The sequence below is a fragment of the Diceros bicornis genome, chromosome 16 (assembly GCF_020826845.1).
Source record: "Diceros bicornis minor isolate mBicDic1 chromosome 16, mDicBic1.mat.cur, whole genome shotgun sequence".
Taxonomy (NCBI): domain Eukaryota; kingdom Metazoa; phylum Chordata; class Mammalia; order Perissodactyla; family Rhinocerotidae; genus Diceros; species Diceros bicornis.
The window spans coordinates 48405056-48417289 of record NC_080755.1 but is presented as its reverse complement, the minus strand read 5'-3'; the positions used below and the strand labels follow the sequence as shown (position 1 = coordinate 48417289).

Genomic DNA, 12234 nt, shown 5'->3' with positions numbered 1-12234 from the left:
TGTCGAATGAAAAGGAAAACCATGAAGTAGAATTAAGCACAGTGGATATGAAGCCAATACATTCCATCAGCATTTTAAATTCCTTCTATATCTGTTTAATAATTAACCCCACTTTAAAGTAACATACAGGACAGGATGTAAAATCTGCTGTTCCCAATGAACCTGCCTGATCTGACAGCAGACTCTCATTCCTGGATGACACTGCCAGTCTGTCACCTCAGCCAGGCCATTCTTCTCAGCCCTCCACAGAGTCTTCGTTTCAAAGCCTCTCAACTAACAGCGTTAGCTCAAAAGCTTTTCCCATGTCTGTCCATCTCTGCCACAAATGCAGGCTTACCTCACACAAAATTCCTACCTTAACTAATACGCACTGCTCGGAATTCTATCTGAAGTCTATCACATGTATGTGTATGTCGCACACATGTGTGTGCAGCTATGTGTGAATATACAGCTTCTCTCTAAAATTAGACCATCAGCTTCTCAACTAGATGATGGCTTTACTAAATCTTCCCTACGATGTGCTGATACAAAAATACAAAGTGCATATTAATGTTTCTGTTGAATAAACTTGAATACTCCTTACACTTCTTTTAGGTGGTACCAATGACACTGAAAAAAAATATATACAAAAAGAGCAGAGAAAGGGAAACTGGTTCAGTTTCCCTCAATCGTTTTAAATTAGATTTATTTCATTTAATTCACCCATCTTTATTTAGGGTACATAGTTATTAAAAAAAAAAAAAAAGGTGAATAAGTATTCTCATTTGATTTTTATCCTACCTATGAAGGTCTTCTCTTTCTAATAAATCTTATGAGGAGAAAACACATTCAGGTTCATGATTGTCTGTACCTCAAATACTTTCATTTGTGATTAAAAATTTCAAATTAAGGTAAAAGCCTTTATGCTTGACAATTAATTTTAATCCAAAAAATCATGGGGAAATTCAAGGATGCTAATCAATTTAATTATCTTTTTATGTATTAAAAGTGACTACAAAGTATCAGGAAGAACTTTTTAAAACCTCACATCTGTTTTAAAACCTGTTTTTCCCCTTGAACGTGGTTTGCACAGTAAAAGAAATCATTCACAGGTATGACATAAAGTCTGTGAATTATGAGACATTGTTGTCATTACCTCTGTGAATTATAACTTTTGGTCATATGGGTTTGATATCAATTATAAGGGTAATTCATGTAATATACAGATATATAATAGTGTGCCACAATCTAATGCAATTCATTCCTTTCCATGAGGTATTATTACACAGCTCACAAAAGGCCAAACTTGAAGTTCATCCTGAAGGTTATTCACCCACATGGAGGGCTTTTTTTTTTTTTTTAACAGCTCCTACATTCTTATCCAACGAAGTATTTCTGCTTTTTCCTATTTAGTCTAAATTTCTCAAACAGAATATATAATATTAAGTCTGAAAATCAAATCTTAAGCCTTTGTGACCTAATATTGTATATGTGCTGATATATTTATATGTGTGGTTTTATGTAAACATAAAATAATTCTAATTTTATCTAGAAAATATATAAAATTATCTTCCTATACTAATTATCTACGTTTTTTTTTTTCGTGAGGAAGATCGGCCCTGAGCTAACATCTGCCAATCCTCCTCTTTTTTTGCCGAGGAAGACCGGCCCTGGGCTAACATCCATGCCCATCTTCCTCTACTTTATATGGGACGTCACCACAGCATGGCTTGACAAGCAGTGCGTTGATGCGCACCCAGGATCCGAACGAGCGAACCCTGGGCCGCTGCAGTGGAGCGCACGCACTTAACCACTTGCGCCACCGGGCCGGCCCCTGTTTATTTTTTAAGAAATAGGAAATCTTCACATATTAAATATTTCCTTATACTATATAAAAAATTAAGCTATATAAAAATTAAAATAGAAGTTCATCACACAAAGAGAAAATGATATGCCATAACGAATTTGTGTTTTTCTTTTTCTTTTCCTTATAAGATCTTTTAAATGGCCCGGTTTAGAACAAATTACTTCCACTTAAGAGCACAAGATCTAGAGGCAGACAGTCTAGATTCAAATCCTGACTCTGTATTTCCTATCTGTAGGCTTTCTATAGAAAGTTACTTAACCATTCTGTGCCTCATCTTCCTCTCTTGTAAAACAGAAGTGATAAGGAGAATTTATTGCAATGAGTTGTTTCAGGATTAAAAAGGGCCTAGAGCAAAACCTGACACATACTAGGTACTCAATAAATGCTAGTGAGTTGGTATGACAGTAACTTTAAGTCCCTGCCTTTTGAATGTGTTCTTTTAGATGAGTTTGCTAAGATGATGCCAATTACTGTTTATCTGACCAACCCCTTGCAGAAGTATTATACGCAAACAGCCTGTATGTACACATTACAGGCTATAATGAAATAAAAGTGCTATTATTGGAAAATATCATTATGGAAGATTTGGTGCCAATGTAACAGTTGATTAAAGTAATTTATGTTGCAGCATCTCTGACACTTTATGACATTTAATTCATTTAAATACACAAACACTTTCTTTGGCAAAATACATTGATATTTAGTAGATTTCCCATTTTAAAAGTCTAAAAAAATTTTTTTAAAGAAACTGAATATTCAAATGGTATTTACTAGCCACCTTCTGTCCTCACTGTTGTCTTCTTTTCTTTTATGCTTTTTCTTAGGCAAGTCACCCCAGGTCAAGCCTTTAAACATAAGTTTGAACACATTAAATCTCGGTGTATAACTTGCAATTTTCAATGGACGATAAAAAGCAAGCTTTCTTGATGCTAAATAACTGACTGCAGATACCCAGAGGAATGCCACAAAAACACTCTGTACACCATCACACAACATGATGCCATGCTCTCATTCTTCAGTGGCATGTGTTTAATGCCAGTGTCAGACCTCCTGGAAAAACTCTGCATTTCTCTCCTCCCCATGAGCATCTCCCCACTTCCCCCATTTCTCCCTCCATATAAGCCACCTTGCTTCTCCTGCGGTGGGCCACCAAATCCCAGAGGGATCTCTTAGACAACAGCTACACTGATATCTCTAGCTCCAGGAAAATCACAAGAGATTTTGGTTTTCGTTGACAGAGCTGAGCCTAGAAATGAGGCAGCACTGCTCCCAGGGCAGTGAGAGAGACCGCACAGAGAGAAGAAAAGCGTGACTGAAGAAAGAGCAACAAAACAGGGATTCACAAATGTCCAAGAAACTAGGACCATCATCCATAAGCACATCTCCGCAGTCTGGGTCAATGCAGACCACAGACAGGGGACTCTCCGAGAGTTCTAAGAGTCTATTTCTCTGCTTATGCATCCCACAATAGCACATCCCACTTTCTACCTTCTCATTAAGATTTAAGTTATAGAACACATTTGTGCTAGGTATTTTTTCATGTCTTTTCTCATTTAAATCCTATGGATCACATCCTTTTCCTAATTTTGAAGATATATTGTTTTCCAAGAGAAAAAGACTAACTTTTAAATGGGAATCAACAGTTACAAATTCAGCAGAGCTAATTATCCTTTTAGATCTGTTCCAACTCTCATTTTCACAATATCAAGAGACAGTTTATCTGAAAATAAGCCTATATTCCCCCACTAATCTGTTACCAACACTTTTTGAACCAGTAAACACTCACTAAGAAGAAGGGGAGAGATTAAGGATATACATACATACACACACACTACATTATAGGAAATACATAGTAAATACACATAAGTAAATAAATAGTATATAAGTTGAAATATGAGTTATCTTATAGATTCACTAATTCAATCATTCATTTAATAAACATTTATTGAGAAGATGCTATGTACCAGGGCACTATTATAGTGCTAGAAATACAAAGAGGTAAAAGTCACATGCCCACACATGACTCACAGAGGGCAGGTGAAATGGTCACTTAACAGTATTACAGAGTGCAACAGCAGAAATGCATACAACCAACTGGGTGGTCTTATGTATGGGGGGCCCAGAAGGGCTTCAGGAAGATAGTGACACTCAAGCTGGGTTTGAGGGAACCCTCAGGACTTCACCATGTGTGACAGAATTGAGAGCATACCAGCCAGACAGAGGGCCACATGCAAAGTATGAGTCATGAATAACAGGGTACCCTGGGGAAACAAAGTTCAGTATTGCTATAGCAGCCGATGAAGCTAGAGACAGGGGTCAGTCTTTGAAGGGCCCTAGATATCTCATTAAGGTGTGACAGTCTGGACCTAGGTATTCTCTGTGGAATGGAGAACAGGAAAATCATCAGGAGATATTTAAGAGGTGTATTTTACAAGAACTGGTACCAACTACATGTGGACACTGTTGGAAAGTGGGGAAGCCAGGATCATTCCTTGGTTTCTAGTTTGGGATGTTGGATGGTTAACGGTACTCTTAGCGACGCCTGAGATATAAATATAAAAGGAGATGAGTTTTAGGAAGACATATAAGTTCATTTTAAACTTGGTATTTAGGTATCTAAATTCAGGCAGGAGGACATATTAACCTACTACTTAGAAGAAAAGCCTAAGTTGGAGATACAGATTTGATAGTCATTAACATGTGAGTGGTAGTTAAAAACCAAAGAAAAGGGAAAGTCAATCACCCAGAAGGAAAATATTAGACGAGAAAATGAATGACTAAAAGGTATAATTTTGGCTATATTTTAATATGTGTGTCAGAAACTTTCAAAAACCATATTTAGAAATTTTCTACTTAACCTACTATCAACATACAACTAAAGCTGAATGTTAAACACTTTAAACAACAAAAAAATTTAATTTCTTCCCCCAGATTAAAAAAAAAAGTATAGAAAGGTAAATTATTTGGAATGAGATAGTTCACTCAGAAAACTACAAAATCCACACTTTTGTTTTTCTTAACATCTGTTTTCATGAAAACTGCATGGTAAACAAACCATAACATTAGTAATTTATAATTATCCCAAAACCTTAATAATATGTTGTAGTAGCTAACATTCTGAAGTCAAAAGCAAGGGTAGTGATAAGAATTTAGAACAAATAACTTAAAAGTCACATAGATCTAGGACTATTTTTTAGACTGTTAATTATAAACTAAAGAATGAGAAAGAGAAAGGGTGCAATGTAGAAGTCTTATTCTAGTTTACTATTGCAAAGCCTCTGTCTCTATGCTTAGAAAGTACTTCTGATTTCTGAATACAGAATGCCCCAAATTTTGTTCTTTGCAACTTATCTGTACTTTAACAGGATGAATTTCCTATCTTTTAGTCAAAATAAATGTATAAACATCTATGAATAGGGCCTTTACTAAGTGGTAAAATGCACAAATCAATATTAGTCTCAGACTAGACGTCCTTTTCAGCTCTATCTTAATATACTAGAGATGTTGACTTTAGTTTATGAATATACGTGAAGGTGTCAGTTTTATATTGATGACTTCAAAAAGCTAGACAGAACATTAAATATTTAATTTTACATATATGATAAAATAGCTGTTTAGTAATGAACACTTCTTATATTTACAGTATTATACCATAGTAGTCCTAAATAAAGAACAAATTTAAACAGAATAAAGAATATGTGATGATTTTTTTTTCTAAAAATTTTTTTTTTGGGTCTAAATTTAGAATGGCAAGTTTGCATTTTAAGTAATAAGATATCCAGTAAAGATCAGGTTTATGTCTGATACCATAAGCAATAAAGGTGAACTGTGACATCATCTCACATTTCAAAAGAAAATGAAAATATGCCAAAGTTCAATGAGTTTGAGAATGTGAGGCAGTGTGGGGTGGTACTTAAGACCACACATAAGCTTTGGAGTCAGGCAGGACTCATTTTAAATCCCAGATCTATCACTTGTTAAGTATGTGACCCTATAAAAGTGACCTCTCTGAGCTTGTTTCTTCATCTATATATCCAGAAAAATATTAGCATCTGCTTCAAAGAAATGTCATAAGAGTCAAGCGTAAAGCACTTGGTACATAGCAAATTGTCAATGGATATTACTTTCAATTTCTCTTAACCTTCTCTATTTTTCTTTTTTCCATAGCATTTCTCTCTTTTCTTTTTTACAAATTAAATTTAAACTTTACAAAAAATACAACAAATACAGCCAATACACCCATCTGAATTCATATATCATTGTTGCTTTTGTTGTAAGCAGTTGAATCTGTCAACTGTGCTGCTGATCTACTATCAAGCTGTCTCTTTTTGACAATGTCAGTGACTCCTGACCCATTATCACTGCTATATGGGCACTTTGTGTCCCTGCTGTGTTAAACAAGGGACAGGACACTGCAGTATGACCCTCAGAAATATACTGGGACTTTCTTAAAGGGATGTATGCAGGTTTGTGAATGAAACCCTTACAAAATTCTTTTTAACTGCAATTAGGTGGAGGTTGTTTTAAAACGCAACATTTAGGGGATGTATAGCTTCATCCTCACTCAGAATGTCATCCTCTGCCACGATGAAAACTACATAAAGATAATTAAGAAAGTCACCAAAAAAAGGCTACCTTAAAAAACAGATTATGATTTATCTAAAATTTTTTCTAGGTAAGTCAGTTTTTAGTGCGATTTACTCCATTAATATAATTATGACCTATTAATACTGTAATGAAATAAGAACACAGTATTTAAAAATATTGATTATATATCCATAGAACCATTTAATTACAATACTAAAAATAAAAGTATACATACAAAAGCAAACACAGAGATATAGAGTAATATTCATGTGATTAAAATTATAAATAATCAAGAAACAATCTTAATGCCATTCTTTTTACTTTAAAGAAAATACTATTATTGTTGTTAAAACAGATTTTAAATATACGATGTTGCAAAACTTAAAGTAATTCCCTTGAAAAAGAAAGTATATTTCCCATGCATACTGTATGATATCAAAAAAATATGTGGAATAGGTTTTAATATTTTTTCTATACAAAAACAAATTTAACCTGGAAAAACGGCTAATATGGCTTTGATATGTAATTTAAAACATTTGGTTAAAAGAAAACATTTGATGACTCTTAAGATAGAATGCTAAGTAAAACCGAGTGTGTGTTTTGACCAAGGCACACTGGCATTACTTTGTAGAGTCGATCAATAGATATTAGCTTTAAAAAGAAAGACATAGAAAGAAGCTGCAGCATATTTTTTAAATGACAGGCTGAAGGTTTAAACTGTCTCAATCAAGACTCAATTTTTTCTTCCCAGTTTTTCAGTTGTCCTCTTCCAGTTAAGATTCTTCATTTCAAATAAATTTAATTAGTTCCAATTGATCATAGCCAACACTTCTACAGCTCTATCCATGCTTCTTTACTTTTACAAGGCAAACCCTAACAAAGACTGTTAGGCTCAGACACAGCTGTCAGAAGACAACATCCATACCTCGCTCATTCTCACCCAAAAGAAAAATTTCAAAAATGACTACTGTGCCTATAGCAAAAGCACTAAATTATGCTTTCACATTTTAATTGCTATCTTGGTCAGTTTAATTAATTGAAGAATTAAGTCTCAGATTACTACAAAAAGAAATTGATACAGCTATGCCTATTAGCCTAAATACAGCTTCCAAATAATAATTCATTCAAGATATAGGCAAATATTTCTGTCATGATATAATTTCTATTTATTTTATGAGGAGATATTAACAGAGCAATTCCTTTTAAATAATCGAAAAAAAACCTTTATTTTTCAAAGTGAATGGCTTCTGTAGTACTCATGCTGTACAATGCTGGCCATCCCAAAATAAGATTATTGTGCTTGAAACAGGTTTCTCTTGATGCATCTACCGTATTTTTCATAATGCAATTTATAGAGGATTCCAGTCAATAAAAAGAAATATGGTTTTCTTCTAAACCATCACAAAAATCTATACCACATCTTAATCAAGTCACACCATCTAAAGGTAACCTGAACGATCTACAGATTGCAGCATGCTAGTTGCTTTGACAACATGTTAAGGAAGCCTTTTTTAGTTATTTAAATTCTTTGGATATTGAACATTCTTGCCTGTAGTACTCATGGCATGAAATGAATTAATCAACTAATAAGAGTCATTCGTCACATATGTTTAACTGAACTTCTTACAGACTAAGATACAGTTTATGTAGCACTAATTGACCCTTCAAACTATATTTTCATTTTTAAGCTTCTTGATTTTTTTAACAATAAAATAAGAACAGTCATGCATTATAAGGCTGTCTCATGACTTTGGTAGTGTGTAATTCAAAATTTCAATGTACTGATTTAATAATGCTTACTTGAGTGCTCAAAAATTCAACTTTTATTCTCGAATGCAAATTGAGTTATTTTACTATTGCAAAGGCAACTTCTTTTCTTCTATGAATTAAACCACTTCTTTTTATAGACTAGAAGGCCTTTAAAATTTATAAGGAATTAAAACATATCTATAACATTATTAAAGAAAAACAATGAAAACTGAATAAAGCAAGAATTATTTTAAAAAAATCTGCAAATGAAATAATTTCCTTTAGTAGCTACTGAAACAAATTCCACAATTGTGAAGTGCTAAATGACTTTCAGAAAAGTTAGAAATTTCTGGAATCATGTATACTTATTTTTAAGTTGGATTTTTTTTTTTTAAATCAATGAACTAATACATAAAAAAGAATTAAACAGTAACAAGTAATAGCCACCACCACCATCTCATTTTTGCTGAAAACCAGATGTTCCTGAACTTAGTTAACTACTTACTTGGAGCAGTGGCACAGGGGTATAGGTTTTTAAATACAGACTTTGTAAATTTTCAAGGGAGATCGTTAGGCTCCCTCAACTTCTTCCTAGTGAAAAAATTTTAAAGGCATTCAGGTGGTAACAGTAAAAAACCTGCCACACACAGCTTTAAAAGAAAAAACTTCCCTTTAGTTTTTTTTCCTCCCCTTAATTTTTGTTGGAAATTTTACTGATATTTTCTGGGTATGCTTCTTTTCAAATTATTGATTACTATTAAGTTAATATTTGTTGCTTCACAATAATTATAGATTTATATGGTCAGATTTTACATATTAACCATCTGCACCAAAAACAGAAGTTTATCATTCTTAATACCAATAAAAATACTATACTAAGTTGTTTTCATTCTCTGTGCACTAAAAGAAATTGAGCTGAATTCATTTGGAGATCCAATAATTGAAACCGATGTAAGTTTACAAAAAGATAGGCTGAACATGTGATGAACGGCTTTCCTAAATTTTACTTTATGTCTGGTTATGTGATAAATAATACAGATAAGAATGTTCAATACCCAGACAATGTAAATAACTGTAAAAAGCAGCATTCATTTCTATAGTCTAGGTACAAAGAGTATCTGTAAGTTTCCTTATGTAGCTTATATTGCATATATTGCTATTACAATTTCAGTATTCTTCAGTTTACCCTATAATTGCAAAACCTTTCATAACATAGTAAGTGGATTCTTCTGCATGTTCCAAGGCTTTAGTAATGATCCTAGCCTCTGAATTAGAAGGTGTCCAGAAAATCAAGCACACTGCTAGCAGGTTCATTGTTATAGCAACAACGAGCAAACCTAGACCCAATAAACAGTTCTGCTTCTTTCCACTTCAAGACCAAAAAGGACACTAAAGAGTCTCTCATAAAACTAAACACTCCATCAATACAAGTTTTCATCTTTTCCATCAACATATTTAGTGCCACTATAAATGACCTAAAAGCATTTTCCAATATTGGACAAAGCTCCTCCAGATTACGTGAAAGATGTCTCTGCTTACCAGTCGTGATGTCATCATCTACAAGGTCATGCTCGTCCTCCTGGACTTTGGCTTCTGGCCCCAAAGCATCGGGAGCAGTGCTGATAGTCTGCGTGGCTTCTGCTGCGACCCCAGCTAGAACAAATGAGAATCACAAGGTTTAGTTTAGAAAAACTAAAAGAAAGGTGGACCAAAATTCTTAAAGCTTTTTAATTTACTTATTGGATGCAAATGCAATACATTAAAAAAAAATAGAATATATTCACCAAAATTAGGAAGAGACACAAATTAATGAACAAAAACATTCATGTGTGCTTTCTTTATATGTATGTATTTACATGGGTATAAACTATATTGACTTTTAACCAAGACCTGGGAAAAACAGAAAAAGCAGGAAGTGAATTACATTTTTACCTGATTCCTTTCAACATTTTTGCTACAGTTACTTCAGCTGATTTAGACATAATTATGTTACAAAGAGAAAAAAAAACCCTAGAAAGTCAAGGACTATTTTAAAAGTTTACTTCTCTTTAGTATTAGTTTGCTTATAATTTAGGGACTGGGAGGAAGGATGAAGACAAAAGAGGGATTTGTGCTCTGGGTCTAGGTAAGAAACCTGAAATGCATTGCCCAAAAAGAGTACGATATCTCTGTCTATGAAGGAATTAAATATGAAGTCAGATACCTATCACACTGAAAGAATCTGAGAGCAGACAGGTGAACTAGATCAGGGGGCCAAAAGCTTCCATTCTGTAAATCACCTGAGAACTTGCCAGTTCATACAAATGTCTATTCCTTACACACCTATCTTTCCAGCCTTGATGATATATTTTGTTGTCAATTTGCATCTACTACATTACTTCTAACTTGGCAATGGATAGTAGGGTGTCTCAAGATTTTTCATATGGTTATCAACAGGTATTTCTCAATCACAGTGTACAGAAATCTCACCACTGGAAGTTACTTTAGGAACTGAACCTTCTAATCAATCTTCTAAAGAAGTACTTCAGTACTGCATACATAGTATCCATCAAAATATTTTAAAAACCAAAAGCTACAAATATTCAAGGACTTCTTTCCTTCCCAGGTGTATTGACGTAAACAATTCTACGTAAAATTTCACCTTGCTGCTTCAGGTTTACCAAAGTCATCAAGAAAGGAAGAAACTTGGTTGTCAACTATCAGAATGATCCATAACTAGATCTACCATTAGGCCGTTTTAAGGCCTAATGATTTAAATTGCAGGAAGAGAACACACCATTTTAGAACTAGCACTTTGTTCAGAATTGCTCCAACAAAAAAACGAACAGCGCCAAACCAATGGTCCCTGACGAATGCAAAAGGACAAAGCTATCCCTTCATAGTGTCATTTTTGTTGTTGGGTTTTCAAGATAAAATTTTAAAATAAAGAAGGGAGATTACCATAAAAATATAAGTTAATTACTTAAAGATGGCTACCAGTAAAATAATCAAAAAGAGGAGGAGATAAGGTAAATGCCACATTCCTAAATATTTATTGCTTGAATATAAAATCAAAGATTATTATTTCATATTATTAAATCAAAATATAAATCTCTGAAATTTCTCAGTTATCATTCTTTAACACGATAATTTTGAAAATGATGAGAGAAACAGGGAAAAGATATTAAGAAATAGTTTAGATAGTAACAATCATTTATTAGCAGTATTTTTCTTTCCTGTAAAATTAAGGGATTTAATGAAAATAAAGCTAGTATTTATGTAGTAACACGTTTACATATCCATTTAAATTTATCTCATTTAATCAGAGAGGTTGGGTAACTGCTCAACATAACACAGCTACTAAATTTGGGAACCAGTATTGACACATAGGTCTTCTGATGTCAAACTCCAATATCCTTTTACCAGCAAGTCCTTCCAGGGACTGAGTTCCTCAGGGCAGAGTAGACAGAATATTACAGCATAACCATGAGAAATCATGGAATCACACAACACTGAGTATAAATACTGTCAAGCCCTCCATGGAGTTCTTGTCCTGTGCCAGGTAACTGGTCAACCGAAGGCATTCAATATTTTGGGATAGAGCTTAAAGAGCAAACGTGTGTATCTCAAAGTAACCAAGGTTGAAAGACCAAGAAGTAGCTAGGCTGAAACTGGTTCTTTGATCAATGTTTTCCAAAACAAAGAAAGGGCTATAAAATCTTCTATCTCTTGGCAGAAAAAAAGAAAACTACAGATCAATATCTCTCATGAATACAGTCTCAAAAATCCTTAATAAAATATAAGCAAATAGAATTCAGCAACATACACGAAGAATTATACGTCATGGCCAAGTTAGCTTTATTCCAGGGATGCAAGCGGGTCTGGTTCTATGTGCGAAAGTCAATCAATCCAAATATTAACAGGCTAAAGAAGAAAAATATCATATGATCATATCAATCATTTGACAAAATTTAACATCAATTCACGATTTTAAAAAAACTGAGAAAAACAGAAATAGAGGAGAATTACTTCACCTTAATAAAGAGCATCTACTAAAATATCTATAGCTAACA

The 12234-nt window shown here is 33.6% G+C and overlaps 1 protein-coding gene across 4 annotated transcripts in view; it reads right to left on the bottom strand.

Annotated features, from left to right (window-relative positions):
* Positions 1 to 12234, bottom strand: part of WDR7 (WD repeat domain 7) — a 359360-nt gene that overhangs the window by 191753 nt on the left and 155373 nt on the right. For all 4 annotated transcript variants that reach the window (XM_058557197.1, XM_058557200.1, XM_058557199.1 and 1 more), the window contains one exon: positions 9722 to 9835. In XM_058557197.1, the coding sequence (XP_058413180.1) occupies positions 9722 to 9835 (114 nt within the window). The remainder of the gene's footprint in view (positions 1 to 9721; positions 9836 to 12234) is intronic.